The sequence below is a fragment of the Lathyrus oleraceus genome, chromosome 3 (genome assembly GCF_024323335.1).
Source record: "Lathyrus oleraceus cultivar Zhongwan6 chromosome 3, CAAS_Psat_ZW6_1.0, whole genome shotgun sequence".
NCBI lineage: Eukaryota > Viridiplantae > Streptophyta > Magnoliopsida > Fabales > Fabaceae > Lathyrus > Lathyrus oleraceus.
This window is the reverse complement of record NC_066581.1, coordinates 350,811,169-350,830,192: the sequence shown is the minus strand read 5'-3', so window position 1 is coordinate 350,830,192 and position 19,024 is coordinate 350,811,169. Positions and strand designations below refer to the sequence as shown.

General features: G+C 35.6%; 1 protein-coding gene across 1 annotated transcript; it reads right to left on the bottom strand.

Moving 5' to 3' along the window:
• Positions 1-11,460: 11,460 nt before the first annotated feature.
• LOC127127622 (uncharacterized protein At5g02240) lies at positions 11,461-13,613 on the bottom strand. Its single transcript, XM_051056870.1, has 7 exons — positions 13,170-13,613; positions 12,726-12,997; positions 12,525-12,561; positions 12,326-12,423; positions 12,173-12,234; positions 11,961-12,084; positions 11,461-11,790 (listed from the first exon to the last, which is right to left on the bottom strand). The coding sequence occupies exons 1-7, from the start codon at positions 13,444-13,446 to the stop codon at positions 11,671-11,673; spliced, it is 990 nt and encodes a 329-aa protein (XP_050912827.1). The 5' UTR covers positions 13,447-13,613; the 3' UTR covers positions 11,461-11,670.
• Positions 13,614-19,024: the final 5,411 nt, after the last annotated feature.

Below are 19,024 nucleotides of genomic sequence, written 5' to 3'. Positions count from 1 at the left end.
TTAATTTTAAATGATTAAAATAATAAGAAAATAGAGAATTCATGAGATTTGGGAGGAAATTAGGATTATTGAAAAATAAGAATACGTTAGGGGAATGGTAAAATTATTAGAAATCGAAAAATTAGGTTAATATTAATAAGGAGGATTATTGGAGCTTTAGAATCATAAGTACATGGAATTGGAGGAAATTATGAGAAAGAGAAAATTGGGAGAAGAGGCAAAACACGGGTTTGAGAGAGAGGAAGAAGTCATAGCAAAAGCTTGCTCTTGTTGAAAATTAAGGTAAGGGGGAGATTGCTCTAACATTGGTGTCAAATGCATGAAGGGTGGAGAGGGATCCTCACCCCCTTTAGGTTTTCCCCGTCTTTTTCACCATTGCTAATGTTTATGTGTTATTGTGAGAAATATGTGAAAATTTTGTTATAATTATTGTGGGATATGTAAAATTTGTATTTTATTTTATGCTGAAAGTTATACATGATATAGTTATGTGAACCAGAATGTTATTGTTGGTGGTTGATGTATTTTGGTATTACATAACCTTAAATTTATAAAAAAAAGTGATGGATTAGGTGTTTATCATTGAATATAAGATGTATTAATCATGGTATAATATGCATATGTTGTTTTTTGTTCGATTTGGGTGGCTGGGGGTCAAAATCGGAGCTTTGATAAGACTCCAATGGTGAATTTGGACTCTGGGCACAGTGGTAATCGGTTACCTGTGAGAAAAATGGACTTTTGGGCTATTTTTCGTGCCTGTAACCGGTTACACACTGAGCATAACCGGTTACCATTGTATGGGTGGGAAATTGCATAATTAAAAATGACGTAACTTAATTTTCGTGATTCCGTTTGAAGCGTTGGAAAGCTAATGCATAGTAATACCTCATGGTAAGGTCTTAATAGGTTAATAGTATACTTGAGGACGTGATTATATGGTGTTACTTGTTGTTTAATGTTAATTGATGGTTAATGACAATGAAATTTTTTTGTGTTGATTGTTGTGATTGATTGAATTAATGATTACCCATGAGGAGGAATGTTAATGTTGATGTTGATGTTGAGATGATATTATTGTGATAAAATATTATGAGAAATTGAATAACATTTGGAATGTGAATATAATTGTATGATTATGTATTGTTGAATATATGTGTATATCATACTTGTTGTGTTAAGGTGATGGACTTATTGACAGTTTACAATTGACAGTTTACACGGTCAGAAGTGGGGCCAATTGTGAATGATCATATTTGCATGTTGTTGTTGAGTCCACGCATCATGATGTATGAACTTCTATTCGGTGGTGAACTCTGGTTAAGAAGTGGGGACTATGAGTGAGTAGATGATTTTAGTAACGCGATCAGTGAAGTGTTACTGATTTAGTAATGGGAATCAGTGACAGTTATGGTGAGCTTTGGTTCAGAAGTAGGGATCGGAAGCGAGTAGCTGATTTCATTAATGAGATTAGTGAAACGTTATTGATTTAGTAATGGAGATCAATGACGATTATGGTGGGCTCTGGTTCAGAAGAGGGGATCGGGAGTGAGTAAGGAAAAAAATTAGTAACATATCTCTGATGTCCAAATTGGTACCACATGCATTGAGTCGAGATTGTTAGCCATATTGCACATATAAAAGTATCGTGAAGTGTTTCGTTGTTGTGAATATGTTATGTGCTTATTGATTTTTATGAATATGCTACCATTGCTATGTTTTGCACCATTAATATATTTGAGCATATTCTCACCCCTGTGTGTTTGTTGTGGTATTTGTGTTTCTTTGGAGTACAGACAATCAGGTAGAGGAGTAGTTGCTTGAGCTAGAGGATGATGTTGAGGCCTCTTTAGTTATTTATCGTTCGGGTCTTTAGTGGAGTCGCTCGGATATGTAACATTGGGGAAGTGTTGTCTGTATTTCGTTGTTACATGTCTTATTCACTTTGAAGTTGTTGAATCACTTTGTTATTCATTTGTTGTTGAGAAGTTATATGTCAAACTTTATTGTTTCCGCTGCTAAATTCACATGATTATATTTTGTTAGTTTTTATGTTTGGTGAAAGATGCATGAAACTCTAAGTGTTGAGTTACAATTGAATTATTTACTAAATGTTAAGTCGGGGAATTAGGGTGTTACGTTTCCACCATTCTTGAGGCCAAAGGGCATGACATTGTAGTAGTAGTTGTCATGATTCAACGTGAATGCCATCTTGGGAGCGTCAAAGGAATCCATGTGAATTTGATTGTACCCCGAGTAGCCGTCTATGAAACTCAATGTGTGATAACTTTAGGACCCGTCAATTTAGGCATTCAATGTCTGGAAATGGATATGGGTCCTTAGGTCAGGCGATATTTAAGTTGGTGAAGTTTACACACAGGCGTCACTTGTTTGTTGCGTTCCTCACCAACACTACATTCGCTAGCTAGGTGAGATACTTTGTTTTTGTGATGAACCTGACGCTGGACAGCTTGCCTACTTCCTCGTCAAGGGTGGTCGTCTTCTCCTCTCCAACTTTCCGTTTCCTATGTGCCACTGTCTTGGAAGAAGGGTTAACCATGAGGCGATGACACACCACTCTAGTGTCGATTCCTGGCATGTTAGAGGGAGCCCGGGCAAACAAGTCAACATTTCAGGCGAGTTGGTCGACTATCTCACTTTCTTCTTCCTGGTGAGTGGAATGTCTATCTTTGTCATCTGATGGGGTGAGGGGCCTATCTTGACTTGCTTCAAGTCCTATGTGCCTCTCGTTGTCAACTCCTAGTCTCGGATCTCAATAATCGTTGTCTGGCTTCTGGAAGGGGCACCCATAAGGGAAAACTCTTCCTTTTCCATAACTAAGCTATTATGGTAACACTCTTGAGCACTTTACTAGTCTCCTAGCATTGTCTCTACTCGCCCAATAGGCAGCATGTACTTTAGGACCAAATACCTGGTGGAAATAACCGCCCATAATGCATTGATGGCAGGGCGACCTAAAATGATGTTGTTGGGCGACACGACGTCTACTATGAGGTAGTTGACTTCAATTTCCTTAGCGCTTGTTCCCTCTCCACTAGTTATCTCTAAGGTTATGTGTCATTTCACATGTATATGTTCACCTGACAGTCCTACTAACGAACCCTGAAAGGCTCTGATGTCGTTGGGGTCGAGCTGGAGCCCCTGGAAAGTATCCTAGAACACAACATCAGCAAAATTTTCTGGATTTATCAAGACATGCTTGATGTCTGAGTTGCCATGTTGCATCATGATGACCAAGGCATGAGGGAGGATTCTAGAGGCATCATTGCTATAAAAGGTGATGTTGGTTCTTGATTCTCCTTGTTCCCTTTTATGGAACCCTGAGGTATGATGTTGTTGGTTAACACCTTCCTGGCATATTTCCTTTGGGGGGAGTTGGAGCTTCATCCACAAGTGAAACCTCCAGCTATGGTGTTGACCCTGGAATCTGGAGTTTTGTATGCCATCCTCGGTGGAGATGGAGAAAATGATGATGAAAGAGGTGTGACCCAAGTTAGTTTTACCGGGGGCTCATGGTGGACGCAACTGTACTAGTCAAAAAGTACATGTGTGTGTGGTATCCCTACAAGGGTAGGGGACACTCAAAGGCCTTAGTAGGTTTATAACAGTTATAATTTTCCCACTGCAACGAGAGGCCCTGTATGGTGGTTTTACGGTGTTTATGAGAGGCTAACTCACGTAAGGTGAGAGGCTCTGTGATATGCATAATATGATTAAGTTATGATCTGTCATTCTCTCGTTAGGGGAGGAATACTTATAGAGGCCGTTGGGCCTAAATTTTCCTTGGGAATGATAACCGCTCACTCAGTCAAAGTAGTGGACTGTTGAATCCCTACTTCCCAAGAAGACGTGGATTAGCTATTAACTATGACTCCTCTCTACCCAAGGAATATGTTATCCCATGTTTTCCATAACTGGCGAACGGGAGACACTTGAGGTCGAGGCGATTCCTCTTAAGGGTGACATGTGGCCTTCGCCCTCTCTAAGGGCTACAACCATCCCACCTTTGTTAGGCCTTTTACAAATATAACACTACACTTAAGTAGGAAGTAACTGCGTAACTTTACTACATACCAACCTTCTAAGTAACTCTTACTTCTACATACCATAATGTTGGATTATCTCAGAATATGATCCCTATAATCTAACCTAATAAATACAACAACCATGTAAACTAATTAAAACATGTCAACTATTGGAATTAAATAACTCTTGGTTTTTTGTAATGTCTTATTTCAACTGAGATTCACTTGAGTGAAGATATCTTCCAACTGAGATTCACTTGAGTAATGTCTTATTTCAAGATTTCCTTGATTCAGCTACTCCCTCGAGCAACGAGATCTAAATTCTACGTGCTTGCTCCTACCATGAAGAACCAAATTATTTACCAAATTAATAGTTGGACTTTTATTCAATTGTAGAAAATATGGTTTTCTAATTGGAACTTTTAACTTTTTAAGCAGTGATTCAATCCAAATTGTTTGGCTTGTTGCATAAGATATTGCAATATATTATGCTTCATGTGAAGATAGTGCAACAAGTGTTTTTTTCTAGAACACCATGAGATTGGTGCACCAAAAACCTTGAAGAAGTAGCCATTTGTACTCCTTCTATCAGACTTGTGTCCACACCAATCTAAATCTGAATAACATGTGATCACTACATCATCATTACTTTTGCTACCAGGAAAAAGAATATCATTATTGATTGTTCCGTTTAGGTATCTTAGAATTCTTCTTGTCGTTTTCCTAGGTACCATCCATGTGAGATACTTTAGTTGACTGATACATTAGTGGAAGAGAAATCTTTAAGTTGTTCTTGAGTAGTGTCTTCATAAATGTATCATCGGTAGAAGCTTGGGCTAGGTTCATTTTTTTGAGATATGGAGGGAGCCCATGCTTCTTGAAGTTAACTTCGATTATTTGGACAAACTTGTGACAATAACAATATATCTTGATCCCTCTTCCACAACCTTTAGGAAGGGACTTTGCAAAAGAATTTGGGGAACAAAGGTTGTGATAGGGTTTTGTGAGTTGAGCAATGAGTTTATCTTCATTAGTTAAGGTTGGATGTTGGTGCTCATGTTGAATAAATATCGAGAAAACCTTGTTGATGTCCAGAAGCAAACACATTAGCATTGTTTGGGATCGAACGAGACCGAAGTGTTCATTGAGCCCTTTGAGAAAGCAAATGACATGTCATTGTCGCAATAATTTCTTATTGTTGGTAGAAGAAGTAAATAGCATTGAACAACGTAATTGCATGTTGGGAGGCGACGAAATTTCTCTAGTTTTTGTCACATCTTTTTTAGACTAATGAAAAAATATGTGATGGACCGATCCCCTTGCTTCAAAGAGTATACTTCTTCTTGCAAATCAAAGATACAAAAGATATTTTCCTAATGGTAACGATCTTTTGAATCTTGCCAAATTTTTTGAGTTGACTTCATCCAAAGAACACTTTCAACAATACCAGCATCTATGGAGTTTGTAATCCCTGTTATTAGAACGATCCAACACCATGGTTATTTGATTCGGGGTTGTTAGGCGAATTAGAGTTTCTTCGATGAATCCTAATTTGTTCTTCGATCTAAGTGCCACTTTGGTTGATCTTGACCAAGAGTGATAGTTGATGTTGTTGTTTAAAGATGGAGAAACTATTTCATGTCTAAGATTATTTGAAGGATGTATGAAAAATGGGTCTAGCATATAAGATTGATTGTTGAAATGAATGGTAGGGTTTTAATTGGGAATGAAATTGTTAATGGTGGTTGGTCCGGAGTAGGGGTGTTCAAAAATTTGGTTAACTGATCCAAATACCTAATCTGAACTGAATTGAACCATAAAAAACTTAAATTATTTAAATGGTTAATAAATTGAATTATTTATTTTAACCAATTCAATTAATCTAATTGAATTTAAAAACCAGTTTAAACTCTTATAAACTCTTTCCACAATTTTATCTAAAATATAAATACTATTATTTAACAAATTCAATAAACTTAATAAATCATTATATTAAAATGATAAATATTTTAATTATAATCTTTTAATATTTCTTAGTCAGTTACTATTATCATAACCTTTTCATTTTCACATTACGTGTTCTTTCCCAAATATGAAATATGAACCCTAAATCATCTTCTCTCCAATTCAAACTCAACATCAATTTCAATTTCACCTTCTATTTGTTTTGAATCGATTTCGATTTCAATTGATTTCAAATTTCACTCGATTTCATTTTCGATATGTTCCATTTTCACTCGGTTTCGATTTAACTCGATTTCGATTTCACCAAATTTCACCTTCTCTACTCGGATCTTGCTCGTAGAAACTCTTGTCTCGACTCTTTTTAAGGTAAACCTGTTATTTTCTGCTCTCAATTTCACTTTGAATTGAAATAATATCTGAAAATTGCTTTTAGTCTTGATAGGATTTTATTTGAATTTTAATCTACTGGTTGATTTGTGTTCTCCTGAAATTTTTCCTGTAAAGGATTTCATCACAAGTACATGTTTTCAAGAATCTTCAAAATATGAGCATAATTTAAAGCTGGGTAGTACATATAACTTTTAAGCTAAACTAGTCATTTATCCTGAACTAATGAGATAGTATTGTTCTTGTCAGGTTATGCGAGGGTGGATAATTATTGGACATAATTCTAGATAGGTAAAATCGAAAGACTATTTTGCTTCCTGTCAACGTTTTGTACGTTATGTTGTTTTCTCTTTACGTAAGTTATCTATGCAAATGAGATCAAAATTATATTTGTTGTCAGTTTTCACTCAAACATTTCTTACAGTTCAAAGTCAATTATCATCTCTTTCTTTTATATTCTTTGGTATTGTAATGACAATTGTTTGTCAAAGAAACTTGGGGAGTGTTCATTGGAAAACTTTCTAATATTTGTATTAGTCTATTAGTAATTAGGGTTATTTTCTACTTTGGTCAAAATGATGAAGACATATTAAGAAAATCTTGATTCTTTTCTACACTCACTTTAGAAGTTTCTGTGTTTCAAGCTCAGCTATAAATACACCAATTTACTTGTCAAAAATGATTCTTTTCTACACTTACTTTAGAAGTTCATTGGAAAACTTCTACAGTTGTACAAGCAGCAGCCATTACAAACTCATTTGGAACCACACCTTCTGTTCAATGTGGAAAATATAGCATGCCTGTAAACAATGTTTCTTAATTTTAACTTCTGATTCTGTTGATTTTTTATGCTGGTTTTATACTTGAACTTAAGTTCATCCTTATTTGATTTATCTTTTCAATGCAAGCAAACTATGATCAATCTTTGTAGACGGTTTTGCATTTTATGAAAGCTAATATGTTTCACACTGAAACCAGGTCCAAGACAAACCTACTACCTTAAGACGAAAAAGAATTCATATAAGGAAAAATAAGAACCTATTACAGATTTGCACTGGCTACTACCGTGTTTATCAAACTAATTATCGTCATATTAGTAACATGTTGTGGCATACTTAGTAGACATGTGGTGACCTATTTGTGTTTATCATTTTATTAGCTCTCAATTCATTGTAGTAGTATTTTATTAGAGGTCACAAACACTATACATATAATTCTAGAATTTAATTTCTCTTTTATGAAATGAAGATCAATCTCAAAATGTTTGATTTTATTGTGCTAATTTGGGTTACAGAATTACTTATAGTAGTATTATTGTAAGAATATAAGTGAATAACAATTTATCTTATGGCTTTTGCAGCTAGCTTCTCCTTATAGATCAGATGGATGCTTAAAACTTTTCAGCAAAATTCTAGCAACTTCGATATGGATGGTCATGACAGTGTTATGGACTTTGAGACAGAAGAACATATTGGTTATACACCTCCAGTTTCTAATAATACTGGTTTGTTGCCTCAAAAGCGTAAAAATCGGTCATAATCATGGAATCATTTTACACTAATGTCGTCGAACACAGATATGTCAAAGTCAGCAAAATGCAAGCATTGTGGCTCCTTAATCAAGTATAATGGTGGAATAAGCGCTATGCTAGCTCATTTGAGTAGATGTAGTGATAATCCAGATAATGCGGTGAATGTGACGATGCATGAACCATCTTCAAGCTCAATGGAAAATAGGGAAGCGATTGTTAATTCATCCCCTTCGGTTCCCAAATTTGACCAAGAAGTTAGCCGAATGGACTTGACAAAAATGTTTGTAGCCATGGAACTTCCGTTTCAAAAGGTAGAGCATCCATATTTACATAGGTTCATTTATGGCTTACAACCAAAATTTAAGTTCCTATCACGCAATACACTAGCACGTGATATTTTAAAGAATTGGGATGTGGAGAAAGCGAAGATGAAGACTATTTTGTCACAAAATTATCGCCGAGTTTGTATCACTACAGACACATGGACATCTACCCAAGACTCTAGTTACATGTGTCTCATAGGGCATTACATTGATAACAATTGGAAGCTACAAAAAAATATTTTAAATTTTACTCAAGTCACCGACTACACAGGAGAGATTATGGCCAAAACAGTTAAGAAGTGCTTAAATGGTTGGGAACTAAATCGTGTGCTTAGTGTTACCGTGGACAATGCATCTTCAAATGACGTTGGAATTCAACATCTCAAAAGATGGCTTCACTCTCAGAATGGCATAGTTTTGAATGGAGAATACCTTCATACACGTTGTTGTGCCCACATATTAAACCTTATTGTAAAGGATGGGATGAAAGAAGTTGATGATTCTATTGTAAGAATTCGTGCAGTGGTGAGGTATGTGAGGCGTACTCCTTCGAGGTTTCAGAGATTTAAGAAATGTATTAATCATGAAACAATTGGATATAAAGGTTATGTTGGGAGAGATTGTGAGACTCGGTGGAACTCAACATATCTAATGTTAAAGGGTGCATTAAAACATAATAAGACCTTTGTAGAGTTAGAATTCAGAGAAGCGGAAATATTTTAATGAAATGAGTAAGGACAAAGGAGTGCCTAGACCGGAAGATTGGGAGCATGTTGAGTTAATCCTTCCATTTCTACAGATATTTCATGAAGCTACAAAGTGTATTTCAGGATCTTCTTATGTGACAAGCAACATGTATATGCTTAAGGTTTTTGGTGTTGGAAGAAGCATTCTGAACATGTGTAATTCGGAAGATCAAAAGGTAAGGTCAATGGCTATAAAGATGAAGGCAAAGTACAATAAATATTGGGGAAAACCTGACCACCTTAACATGTTGTTATTGATTGCAATGGTATTAGACCCTAGATGTACATTGAAGCTTGTGGTATGGATGGCAGCTATGATTTATGATACTAGTGATGCAGAATATTTGAAAACCAAATTGGGTTCATATTTGAAGTTTATTTTTGATGAATACTCCGGTAGGGTAGTGTCTCGTCTAGGTAGTTCAGTTAATCTATCAAGTGGTTTTAATGCAGTTAATGATTCGTACCATTGTGCTGAATTCTACCAATCAGATGAGTGCAGCACATCAGAGACATAATTACAGAAGTATATTCAAGAAGAAGTAGAAAATTGTCCTCCAAATTTTGATGTGCTAGAGTGGTGGAAGGTGAATTCAAGCCGATATCCAATACTTGCAAGCATTGCAAGAGAGGTTTTAGCCATACCGATATCCAGTGTAGCCTCTGAATCGGCTTTCAGTACCGGAGGAAGGATCCTTGATGCATATCGTAGTTCTTTAACATCGGCTAGTGCGGAAGCACTTATGTGTACTGAAGATTGGCTCAAAGGAGTAGTTCCATCTTTTCTTAGTAGTGAGGATCTCGATAATATTGATCGAATTGAGGATGGTAAGATGTCAAAAGATATAAAAACTAGTGTCTTATTACTTTATTGTTACATGTTAAATTTTCATTCTTTCTTTTGCAGAACTATATTCTACGCCAGATGCCGGAAGTTGCTCATCCTTTGTGTCAATTGTTGATGATTGAGGGTAAGATATACTGACCATTAGTTTCCTAGTCTCCCCAACCAATTTTATTTCTATTACATATTTTCAATAGCATTTGCAATTGGTTGCTCTTAAATCTAAGATCAATACATGAAGGAGATGATTTGTTACTATAGCTTACTTTTCCCATTGATAATTCTTGACTATGATCAATCAATTCAAATGTTTGTAGTGTGTATTTGCTCATTCTGAATTTTTCCAATACTCATTTTCCCACCTCTCAACTTTGTTGATTAAATTTTGTTTCATTGCGTAGAAAACAATGGACCAAATAAGATGCTATCATAGTTGTTATAATGATTTTGCTTACTGGGATTTTTACCGTCAGTATTTCATATCTGTAGCCGCTCAATTCCCTCATTTTCCGAGATTACCTTTCTGGTGTGGAGATGCAGCAGATGTGGGTGAAAAAGGATCATAAATTTGGTCTGCATGATACGCTGGCTTACTGGATGCAAAGGAGGGATTGTTGTCAAACTTCTGATTTAGAGGCCATGTTCCCTGAGCAGGATGGCTTTGTTGATTTGTTGATTAGGCATAAAGGAAAGGTACGTTATTAATGATTTTGATAACTATATAGATTAAAAGTGACTTAAGCAACATGTATGAGTTCTGACAATTCCAATAAAGAAAAAATGATAAGGAATATTCACAATTGATGATACAAAAATCTCTATTTAAATCAAAATATTTAAACCAACTTTTTTTAAAAAAACTGCTATATAAACCAATTTTTTTAAAAAATCCAGATTTGAATTCAATTTTATTATAAAAACAAAAAACAAACAGTTTTTTTAAATATATAAGAAAACCAGTTTGGAATTTGGTGAAAAAATTAATCCAATTTTTTAAAAAATTGGTTTTGAACTGGTTTAAATAAATTAAACTGGTTTGAAATTATGAATCGGTTATGAATTGGTTTTAAACTGAATTGAATTGATTAAACAGATTAACCATTTTTTGCTAAAGTGTTTTTAAAAACTGCATTGAACCATTAATATGGTTCGGTTCAATTCAATTCATGAACCACGAACATCCCTAGTTCAGAGAGTGATGTTGATCAGTGTGAAGATGTATGTGGTGTGACAGTTATATCGATAGTGGCGATGTTTGAAAGAAAATGAAAGATTAAGTGAGGGATTTTCTGGGTATGGCAGAGAGAAAAGTGAGAGAGGGACGAAGAAAGAGAAACCGAAGGAAAAAATGAGAAAGAAAGAATGCGTTTTGACTTACACAAAGGATTAGTTGATAAGAATGAAATCTAAAGGCCCAGTCACAATGGGATGTGTTGCAAGAATAAAGATAAAGTGATCAGTGATATCACATACACACCTAATACCATGTTAACTTGTGCATCTCTAAGGGTTTTGAAATTTGTGTATAAGTTTTTTGGCTTTTAGTTTTATGTTTCATGAAACTAGTCTTCAATCATATGCAATGATAAACATGTGTGAACATACTAAGAAGGAAATATGAAGATAATGAATTGATGCATTGATAAGTAGACATGAGTTTTTCTCAAAGATTACATAACTGAGGAAGTCTATAATTTGCTTAAGAAACAAACATTTTCTAAATTGCCAAAACACAATGTGAATTTGCTTTAGATATAGTAATAGATTTACCGTTCAATCCAGAATGTAAGTTAGAAGGATTTTAAGATAACATAAACGACACCCGAATTTAAAAACGAGTAGTAATCTGAGAAAACAAAGCCTTGAAGTCCTTTGTTGGTGAACCTTTTCCCTCAGGCTTAGATGCCAAGTCAAATGCCTTAAACTGAGCCTCCTCAAAATTCAGTGCCTGTTTAACCAAAGGAGATCCAAATCACATACTTGAGCATGAATTTTAAGAAATGGTCAGATTTTTCGGCAATATAAGGCTCGCAGCGTAACCACACCAGCGACCCGAATCGCAGTTTGAATTCTTGAGAGATTATTTGTTTCCAATACACAGATGGTGAAAAAATTTACCTGAATGCAGACTTCTGCAACATCAGGTCTAGCTATAGTTCTGGTTTCAGTCTTTAGAAGCTCGTCATCCTTCCCTACGAGGAGTTCCCGGATACCTCCCTCTTTGTCTTGTAAGCCACCAGCCCTGGCTCAGACAAAGACTAAATTAACGATGCATTTTAGGGAGTAAAAATCATATGGTAAGCACAGGTATCAGATAGAGATTGGTGCACCTTATAATCGTATATGGAATACCAGAATCGGCCAGATATTGCTCGGCCTTTCTCTTCCAAACCTGCAACCAATACGAAAACATCGTTCTTTACAAAACTTGCGATTTTTCATAAAAATTAGGCCAGAATGATGTTGAAGGAAGCATTACATACCAATATGTTCCCATTACCCAAGCTGTTCAAAGGATTGTTAAGGTCTGTTCCACCCATAGATCCTACTAACACAATCTGCTTTACTCCTGCAGCTTTAGCTGTTCATGTAGAATAAAAATAATTTCAAATTCTCAATACAAGAAACACGTATAAGTTTATATCATAATCTATGATTAATGGAGAAAAAATGAATTCTCACCAGCATCAATTTGATTTTTCTGCCCAATCCAGTCAACCTAATGTGCAAAAATTACTAAAATATCAATAAAAAGGATGAAGTTGTCAACTTAAGCATAGCATATTGAAAATGTAAACATGTTTGAATTGACTTATTTGAGTTTATATACTAACATAATGAGCAATTAATTAACATGTTTATCCAAACAAAGCCTAATAATACCTGTTCCGGGTATGCACCATCATCAAAATAAAACTCTGGTCTATTTCCTTGTGTTGGATCAAATCCAGGTTTCATCAATGGTACTCCACTTGTAAGAATAATGAGAGCATCTATACCTTGAATTGCAGGAACAAGAGTCTCAGCATCTCTTATATCACCAACAAAAACATCATCTGCAGCACCAATCTTCTGCTTGCTTTCTTCTGTCCTAACTAGCCCTCTAGCCACATATTGGTCTGACCTCTCTTTCAATATCTTATAAACCAGTTGTCCTGAAAAGTAACACCAATTAAACCATCTCAAGAACTTAAAGAAAACCCTACATATTCCACACTATGAAATCTACAAACCCTAGATTTATATTCCACAGTTTTCACACATTCCAACAGCAAAAGAAAAGAATTTGAACAAAACCCATGAAAGCAAAACACAAAAAGATCAAACCTGTGCGACCACCAGCACCGGTAACAAGCACAGTAGTCTTTGAAGATTGAGCCATGGCAACAACAGGACTTGTTCTAATTCCAACTCTCTTAACACCCTTAAGAGTTTTTCTTAATGTTGGAAGTGAAAGAGATGAAGTAGAATAAGAAGAAGATAGGGTTAATGAGGAAGAGGAAACTGGTAGAGGAATTGACTTCGCCACTGGGGAGCATTTATGGCATTGGTTGGGAAAATGTGTGGTAGCGGAAACAAAGAGAACACGTGTAGTAGTAGCCATACCTATCAGTTTAGTTCCATTACTGTTTTTTAAAGAGAGTGAAGAATGAAAGCTTTCTCTTCAACTATACTACTATGGTACTAGATAGCAATATGGCATCTTTTGTTATTGATATCAAAGACATTGTTTTTTCTGATTCTAGTACTTTGTATGGTTTTTTATGTTTACTTTCACGTTTTAGATTTTCTTATCCTTTTACCTTATCTTAGACTATGAGATTTTGTGACAAATGTAAATTACTGTTTTTATTTTTATTTTAATTTAAATAAAATTTAGAATAAATACTCATTTTAGTCTCTCATAAAATGCAGAGTTCAGTTTAATTCTTAAGAAAAAAAATGTGTATATTTAATTATTTACAAAATTTAATAGAGACATATTAGTCCTTCTATTAATATTTTTTTCAAATTGATTTTTTTTCTAATTTTTGAACCGTATCTGGATTGTCACGTGTATTATTTATGTCACATGTATTATTTATAAAAGTAAGAGATCATCCCAAATCACCTTAGTAGCAGAACTAAACCTTCCTAAAAGGGACTCTCTTCAGCGATGAAACATAAACCATTTCGGCGATGATGATAATACTCATATTCTCTTTGGCTTAAATTCTAAAGCTTTTGTTAACGGTATTATTGTTGCTTTCGGACCATTCACTCTTGATTTTAAATTCTCGCATCTTGTTGCTTATAATGGAGTTAGGGTTTTGGAGTTGAGGGCCGATGATTCTTTAATTGACGTTGAAAAAGAGGATGAGGAGGATGATAATGATGATGAGAAAGAGGAAAAGAAGAAGGAGAAAAGCGATTTGGGGAACGGGAAATAAGAAATGGTTATAATTGTTGATTTGCAATTTTTTGTAAAGGGGCTGGAGATAAATCATTGTGATACCACGACCTTCTTTGCTTTGTTGGGTTTATTTCTTGCACTTCATGGTGCACAATCTAAGACACATGAGTACGGCTTATCAAATTATCATTTCCCGCACTTCGTGGTGCACAATCTAATAAATCAGGATGTCCTTGTGTCACTGATAAATTATTCTTCCATGTTAGGGTGGAGTCTAAAGTTCATGTTGATCTACACTCATCAGTTCTCACTTAAACTATCAATGATTAATCATACCCCTACGATTAACTTCTCAAATTCCTTGGTAAATCTAATCATGCCATTATGACTTTGCTTACCAGTTCAACGAGGAAATTCAAAGTTGGGTCATACAATTTTCATATAAATCCTAAGCATCCATCAGTCAACTTAATTGAATTCCTTCCTTCGTACTGCCCAATTCCAGAGTGCTAGAAGTCAAATGCTCTTACTCTGGAGTTTACCTTGTATGTCTATCGAACATACAATACATTTGTCGATGTAGGTTATACAAGTTTATCCTCATAAGTTCATGTCAGCCATACAGCCCCATAGTTGTATGGTCTCAAGATTACTCTCGTCTAGTTGAAGGTTCAACCTATGCATTCTTCTTCTTTGTCTATAAGTTAGGTTGGTACTAATTGTTATCTAAGTTTGCACTCTAGTTACCACTACCTTTCCCAAATCATTCTTGGATAACTTATTCTCATGGTCGACTAGTAATTTCTTCCTTGCTAAATTTAGTGCATCTTGCTTGCTTGATATTGGTGATTACATTTGCATCTTTACTTAAGGATCATCATAATCGGTCTCAAGTCCAATGTTAGGTCACTTCTCCATATAACCTTACTAGTCCCAGACCCCACAACATTGCATCATAATCTGACTTGCGGCACATTTGTACTTCCCTTAAGTACTCCATGATGAGTCTCCCACCCAAAGCATAGGCTCCTTTGAGTCTTACCCAGATACATCAATTATTCAAGGGTTACTTTTTCATAACAACACTCATTCCTCAAAATTTATAGATGTATATATTTCATTCACCCATAACCTTGACTTCCTGGGTAAGTACATTTTTGTCATATTCAAGGGAGACTCTAGAGGTATTCCACATCTCTTATTTTGGTTATCGAAATGGATCTTCATATTACCATGCCATACAAAAGTCATGAAAATCATGTATCCTTGCACGACTAGCAGGTGCTGACTACACCGGGTCCTTTATAGTCGATCATAATATTTGGACCATGAGCATCCTACTACTCCTCTACGAGGTTTTATCTATGCATATGAGTCTGCGAACGAGATCACATGTCTTTACATGTACGTCTTCTATATGCATCTCAGTTCGTTACCAACCATGTTGTAAAGCGATCTCTCCTTGATATTTCCTACTTCAAGAATCCTATCACCATATCCATATCGTGGTTGTATAAAATAAATCACAATATGATTAGCACTTTGAAAATGAATTTCACATTATCATTAATACTTTTGAATCTTTCTCTAGATCGCAACTTTCCGTGAGTCGTATATCCTTTTTTGAATACGAGTAATACCTCCTAGAAGTGCGAAGTGAATATTGTGGTACTTAATTAACATAGTGTCTTGTGAATTCTCATGTAATTCCATTAATCATATGATGACCTCCAAAGGTCTAAAATACCTCAAAGGCAACTTTAACTATAATAGATGAGTTGACATGGTCACTATATCCATTACTACTGAAGGTATGTCCTTATCCCTTAAGCACATTAGGCAGTCCAACTAGGCAATCCAACTGTGAAATCCTTAAAATTATTTCCCATATTCACTTAGTAATTCTCGTGGTTGTTGCATGCCACCTGATTGTGGTGTCCAACCTTAAAGCATGGAATATCAGTTACTGGATTACGATTTAACCTTATCTTATTTTCGAGCTACTTCATTCGCAGTTCCTCCTAACTCATGGGGTACCTTGGTTGATAGGTTAGAACACTTCTTCCCTTTTCCTTCGAGCATCTAATCATTTTTTAGTTACTTAGAGATTATTACTCATCCAACCTCTAGGTTTCTATCTCCAAAGCTCTCGCACTTAAGTGGATCAGCTTAATCCAACTACTCCCTTTCACAGTTATCAACTACATTATCCCTTTTATCCCACATAAACCTTGAGTTGATCAAACTTAACGTTTATGAACTATTAGTAGAAATACCCTAGTTAAATACCTAGAATATTGCTTGCAACTTGACACTAATGACTCATGGCTAGGTCGTGAACTAACATGCTCTGATACAGACTATAATAACCCAAATTTATATATCTAGAATAATAAACAATGGTATTAGTAATTGATATTGGATACATCAATGTGAATATCTGGAAATGGACCAGATTAAAAATTTACTACAGTACAAATAGATTAACTAATACACCGATGATTACGCAAAATCTTCAACACAACAGAAAGATGATTCATCGAGTCCTTAGTGGCATTTCCATAATTTGTGAGCCTAAAACAAATACCTACTTTCCTAAAAAGTAATACAACAATGTGGGATGTGATGCTAATTTTAGTGGGTTCCCAATCTAAACCACTAAATTTTTCACTACCCTTCTATCGGGTCAAGGTATACTTGAAAGAAATCCATCAAGTAGCTCACATTTACCCATTAGTGAAATTCTAGTTATCAGACTTTCGATGTCACAAGGGTTGTTATGACATCCAATTCTGCACAGACAAGAATTATGTAGAACGTAAAAGTAAGTGCAGTAAATAGCACAAGTAATTGTTTATCCAGTTCAGTCCAACATGACCTACGTTTGGGGGCTACCAAGCCAGGGAGGAAATCCACTATTAGTAGTATTAATTCAAAGCTAAACTCACCCGTTTACAACTCTTCACTTAATCCCTACCCAATGCAATTTCAATCTTACACTAAGATCAGAGTTCCTACTCACTCCCCCTCAATCACCTTAGTGATTACTACCTTTAATCAATATTAAAGACAATTATGAAGTCACACTTCAAACAACTCTTGATTGTGCTTAACAGCTTTAATCAAGATACACAGCACTCACGCTTAAAAGCTTAGAGTGACACAACACTTACAACTCAATGAACACCCTATACCAATGCAATCATCTACGTAATAATAGCTTGGATTACAAGATATGTCTAATACAAGACTCACAAAATACAGCAGTGAAGTATGATGGACACACTAAATCTTCACGCCTCAAAATCCCCAGTTCTGAATGAAGGAATGACTTCCTTTTATATTGCAGTACTTGGGCCTTGCACTTGTATTCTCCTGAATTTAAGGTCACGCGAGTTTCCCTAAATTCCATATCTAGGTTACTAACAAATAGGCTATTTGTTAGGTTCATTAAATGTAGTTTGGTTGTTGATTTCCTAGATTTTCTCTCAGCTGTTGAATCCCTGAAGAATAGCCTGAAAAAAAGCTGAAACAGAAAAACTAAACAACCTACAATTTAGCATATGCTGTCAGGAATGAATGTCACAACATTCAGCTTGACATCAAGGTCCATATGCTAAGTCTGTTTTTCCTGAAAACAGACTGTACAAATTTGTTGAACTGTACAGGACCAATCTGTCCATTCTACAGTAACAGCTTACATTAATAAATGTCAAAGCATCCAATTTGACATTTATACATTTAGCCTTAAGTCAGTTCTGTTATCCTCTTGAAGAACAGACTGATAAACATACTGAAGTGTAGCAGAACACCACCCTGTCTATTGTTCAGTATATGCTGTCAATGATGACTGTCATAACATCCAGTTTGACATTCAGACAGTAGGCCTTATGCCAGATCTGGTATTTCCTTGATAACCAGACTGAAAATAAATACTGAGTTCTAACAGAACACCAACTGTTCTATTCCTCAGTATCTGCTGACAGGGATGAATGTCACCACATCCAATTTGACATTCAATAAATCCTGTATTAGCTGATCCTGCAGTAAACTACTCAAGTATGTCATGACATCAGTCAATACATCATAGTACAGTTAGATATTCTAACCTACAATGCAGTCACACAAACACCTTCACAGCATGTCATGACATCAGTCAGGACATTAGAATCCAGCTAGTGTTTTACCATACAATGCAGCCAATTAAACACCTACAAACTCCCCCTTTGGCAAATTTTTGGCTAAAACACTTTGATCCCACAACAGAGTTCATAGCATCGGAAATCACACATCTAGCAGGAAATAGACCTAGCTAATACACTCAGAGTGGCAGCACACTCACACACATGGAAGTTAATTAAAAACTTCACAGCAGCACACATACAGAAGTTAAATAAAAACTTCTAATTGCAGCACAACCTCTGGATAAGAGGATCTTGAATATCTGTCCTGAATATCTATTTAGCAAAACACTCTGTTGTTCTGGGGTATCACCTGTTACTCCCCCTTTTTGGCAAAAATGTTGCCAAAGCAACACTCTAAACTACAGACCAACATAACTTAAACAGAATTACACATAAATGACAGAATTACAGACTTGGTTTTACTTCACAGTTTCAACCAAGTTAACACCCACTTGATCTTGCTTCACAGCTTTGATCAAGTAGTCACACACTTTTGCTTTACAGTAGGTACCGCCATATCGGATGCCATGACTTTGTGTCTGACATCCAGAACCACTCCTGCATGAACAGTGTCCTTGAACTCCTGCAGGTGCATAGGCCGCCTC

Excerpts from the sequence above, each read along its gene's own strand:
- LOC127127622 (XM_051056870.1), bottom strand. The coding sequence starts at position 13,446 with ATGGCTACTACTACACGTGTTCTCTTTGTTTCCGCTACCACACATTTT. Across the intron at positions 12,998-13,169 it reads CGGTGCTGGTGGTCGCACAG|GACAACTGGTTTATAAGATA; the intron begins GTTTGATCTTTT and ends GTTACTTTTCAG. Across the intron at positions 12,085-12,172 it reads ATTCCATATACGATTATAAG|GGCTGGTGGCTTACAAGACA; the intron begins GTGCACCAATCT and ends TGTCTGAGCCAG.